This window comes from Lipotes vexillifer, unplaced genomic scaffold, assembly GCF_000442215.2.
Source record: "Lipotes vexillifer unplaced genomic scaffold, Lipotes_vexillifer_v1.1 scaffold1335, whole genome shotgun sequence".
Taxonomy (NCBI): Eukaryota; Metazoa; Chordata; class Mammalia; order Artiodactyla; family Lipotidae; genus Lipotes; species Lipotes vexillifer.
In genome coordinates, this window is record NW_006770293.1 from 639956 (window position 1) to 644435 (window position 4480).

The 4480-nt window shown below is 36.6% G+C and overlaps 1 protein-coding gene across 1 annotated transcript in view; it reads left to right on the top strand.

The window, feature by feature from the left end:
• SMC5 (structural maintenance of chromosomes 5) overlaps window positions 1–4480 on the top strand; it is a 103092-nt gene extending 98612 nt beyond the window's left edge. Inside the window, exons 21-25 of the mRNA XM_007446055.1 lie at window positions 416–520; window positions 735–854; window positions 2743–2922; window positions 3002–3097; window positions 4254–4480. Coding sequence (XP_007446117.1) covers window positions 416–520; window positions 735–854; window positions 2743–2922; window positions 3002–3097; window positions 4254–4397 — 645 coding nt within the window. The 3' untranslated portion in view covers window positions 4398–4480. The remainder of the gene's footprint in view (window positions 1–415; window positions 521–734; window positions 855–2742; window positions 2923–3001; window positions 3098–4253) is intronic.

Consider the following 4480-nt stretch of genomic DNA (forward strand, 5'->3'; position numbering starts at 1 on the left):
CACACACTCACACACACACACACACACACACACACACACACACACAAAGTTCCCTCCAGTACTTGCCTCCCACTCTGTACTGGAGCTCTTGGTAATAATAAGCTAGACAGCAGGAACAATGTGCTTTTAAATGCCAGATTCTGAATCTATTAGAATTTTAAATAGATTCTTCCTAAGGAACACAGTGTTCTGTGCCTTTTCTTTATAAAAAGAATACTTGGGCTAACCTGAAATACTGCAATGTCTATTTTTCCAAGGATAAAAAAATGGCATTTTCAGTATGTTACAAAAACAAACTAACTGCATACAAACAATGCAACAGAAGTGGCATTTTCAGTTAATGTTTTAATTGATGCAAAATTTTCTATAATTTTATCCTTTGGTAGATTAATCTTAAGGATTTTTTTTCTGCCAGGTTGTTGAGGAGTACACAAAAAGAGAAGAAGAAATAGAGCAGTTAACTGAGGAACTAAAGATAAAGAAAGTTGAACTGGATAAATATAGGGAAAACATTTCACAGGTAATTATTCAACCGTTTTCTTTTTCTCATGTGCTTAACATTAATCATATGGGAATGTAGGATAATGCAAAATGAAATGATACACTGCATTTTTTCTTAGAAGCGTATGTTCTCATGACCAGATATTGATATTAAATTTGTTTTATATAAAGTTTTGTATCAATGCAAGGACACTTCTTTTTAAATTGTGTTTTTATATTGCCTTTACTTGCAGGTAAAAGAAAGGTGGCTGAATCCTTTAAAAGAGCTGGTAGAAAAAATTAATGAAAAATTTAGCAATTTTTTTAGTTCCATGCAGTGTGCTGGTGAAATTGATCTCCATACAGAAAATGAGGTAAAATTGCATTTGAAATGTTTCCTGGCAAGTAATTTTAATTATATGCTAAAAGTACATGTAAATTGTTTATTTACTCTAAAGTTATATCTGTGAAAATTTTGCTTACAAAAAAATTGTCCTGAGGAAGGAAAAGACCATATATGGGATTCCATCAGGCTCACCTTTTTTTTTTTTTTTTTTTTTTTTTTTTTTTTTTTTTTTTTGTATGTCTAATACCTTACAAAGTCTTTTCATATCCAGTCTAAGTAATGGTTATTCAGGTGTGGTAAGCAAATGCATTGCTTTTTGAATCTATTACTCAAGTTTGAAGAGTCATAAACAAATTGGTAAACATAACTGAAACATAGTATAGTATCAGTGGTTTCCTTTTGATCAAAAATTTGAGTTCACAAGAATAAAAATATTTAGAAATTTGGTACTAAGTTCTTGAGCTACATTCATGCATTGCAGTTGTGGGTAAAATAAGATTTCCATTAAGAAATGTGTAGGGGCTTCCCTGGTGGTGCTGTGGTTGAGGGTCTGCCTGCCGATGCAGGGGACATGGGTTCAAGCCCTGGTCTGGGAGGTTCCCACATGCCGCGGAGCGGCTGAGCCTGCGCATCTGGAGCCTGTGCTCCGCAACAAGAGAGGTCGCGATAGTGAGAGGCCCGTGCACCGCGATGAAGAGTGGCCCCAGCTTGCCACAACTAGAGAAGGCCCTGGCACAGACACGAAGACCCAACACAGCCATAAATTAATTAATTAATTAATTTAAAAAAAAAAGAAATGTGTAAAGAGGGACTTGCCTGGTGGTCCAGTGGTTAAGACTTTGCCTTACAGTATAGGAGGTGTGGGTTCAGTCCCTGGGTCGGGGAGCTAAGATTCCCACGTGCCTCTCAGCCAAAAAGCCAAAACAGAGAAGCAAGATTGTAACAGACTCAATAAAGACTTCAAAAATGGTCCACATCAAAAAAATATATATATATTAAAAAGAAAGAAATGTGTAAAGAGATGAACTGGGATGTGCTTCAAAATAATTGGGAGGGCTTCCCTGATGACGCAGTGGTTGAGAGTCCACCTGCCGATGCAGCAGACACGGGTTCGTGCCCCGGTCTGGGAAGATCCCACATGCCGCGGCTGGGCTCGTGAGCCATGGCCGCTGAGCCTGCGTGTCCGGAGCCTGTGCTCCGAAACGGGAGAGGCCACGACAGTGAGAGGCCTGCGTACCACAAAAAAAAAAAAAAAAAAAAAGAGCAAAATAATTGGGAAAGAGGAGTGGGTGGAGTTATAGATGAAACAAGATTGGTCATGTATTGATCATAGTTGAGACTAGTTGATGGTAGATACATTAAGCTTATTTTAGGGTTCTAATTTTGTAAATGTTGAAAATTTTCCCTTGTAAAGCAAGGTAGCACCTTTATTTCCCCTTAGGAACTTCGCCCCATGACTCCTTTATCTGCTTCGTGTGAGACATAAGGATAGCAAACATCATTTCACTTTAAGTTTTAGTAAGATATTAGACCTGCCATGAGAATTGTCAGCTACATAGTGTGGGCTTGTTAGAAGGAAGGGATGTGTTATAACAAATATAATTTATAATATACTTTCTATGTACCAGACACTGTGCCAAGCACTTCTAGGTTTATCTTGTTTAATCCTCAGAACCATTCTATAAAGCAGAGAATGGTTTAAAACCATATTTTATTAATAAACTGAAACAGTAAAATATTAGAACCACTTACTGCAAGCTCTAGAGGTCTCCAGGGATCTATTTAGATAAAACTAATATCGTGAGGTTTTAAGTTCTTTACTCTTATAATTGATTGATTCAGTCTATTTTCAAAAAATTGTATGGAATTACCAGAGAAAACTCTCACCTTTCGTCAACTTTTTAAATGTTTTATAGGAAGACTATGATAAATACGGAATTCGAATTAGAGTCAAATTTCGCAGTAGCACTCAACTACATGAATTAACTCCTCATCATCAAAGTGGAGGAGAAAGAAGCGTTTCTACCATGTTATACTTGATGGCACTTCAGGAGCTTAATAGATGTCCATTCAGAGTAGTTGATGAAATCAATCAGGTACAGCTTATTCTTTTATTGGGTTTCACTGTATCTTGTAATAGATTTAAATCTAATCATTATTATTGTCATTGTTTAGGGAATGGACCCAATCAATGAACGGAGAGTGTTTGAAATGGTTGTAAATACTGCTTGTAAAGAAAACACATCTCAGTATTTCTTTATTACACCAAAGGTAGGTAATAAGTAACCTAAAAATACTCATACTCAGAAGTCCCTTGTGGCTAAAACATGTAGCAGTTTTTGGCCCAGTATGTAAATATGAGCAGGAGCCCTCCCAAAATAGAACTAAAAAGATGATAGTAATATTTACATTATTAAAGGGGACAAGTTCCAGTGACATACTTAATCAGAAACCTTGTTATCAGAGGAAGAAACATAGGAGGCATAGTGTTATGTTCTAGAACTGAGATTTCCTCCATGCTTTTGGCACTTATTCTTCCTCTAAAGAAGTTCCTCTTTTAGCGCTAAAAAATGACAGGAGAATATAAACCCTAGAACGCTGGTCCTTCTCGTTTCTCCAGAAAGGTCTGTTTTGGTGCTGTGCTCTGCCCTTTTTTAATTCACCACTGCCACTGACTTGGCCCAGAGGCAGTCCTAAGTACCCTGTGATCTTCTGTTCATATATTAACTTTGGGAAAAAAAAATGAATTATCTTCACAGAGAATTTTCCATAAGCTAGGACCATTACAATGGGAAATTTTCTTTTGTGGGTCAATTATAAAACTGATGTACAGTAATCAAAGATGTATTTATTAATGTAATCAGATTTTTTTTTTAAGTGTTCAATGAAAAATTTCATTGGAAATCCTATCTTAAATTCAATTTTTTATTGAATAGTATAATCTGTCTTCTTTTTCCAGCAGATACCCTGTGGAGTTGCTAGATCTGTTAATTTCCTACTGTTTACCAAACATGTTGGCCTATAAACCAAACCTCCCTGTTATATACCCTTTTCAGGCTACCCATCTATCACAGTGCCTCACCATAGAAGTTGCTTGAGAAGTGTTTTGTGGATAAAAGAGTGAAAGTATCCTAGGAAAATTCTGGAGGACACACTTTTCCAGGGTCAACTTAAGAAGTTGTATGATCCCATTTGGTCTATGAATATAGAGGGCTCCCAAGGCATGTTGATGATTCCTTAGGCCGCGCTTCAGATGCGCTAATTCAAATGAGGATCACAGTCGGGCAGGGTGTATATTGAATTGAGAACTCAAGAGTTTCATTCATATTACAAATAAAATAATATATTTGACTATACACAAGTAAGGTTGAAAAGTTGTGCTTCTTAACGGAAAGCATTATATGACAGTTTGTTTTAACACTTACAGCTCCTGCAAAATCTTCCTTATAATGAAAAGATGACGGTGTTATTTGTCTACAATGGTCCTCATATGCTAGAACCAAACAGATGGAATTTAAAGGCTTTCCAAAGGAGGCGGCGCCGTATTACATTCACTCAGCCTTCTCAATAAAAGTAAAGGGCAAGAACTTTGGGACTTTTCTGTTAAATCCTGTATATAAGTGTGGCTCAACTGAATAAAAGTTAGGAGATTCA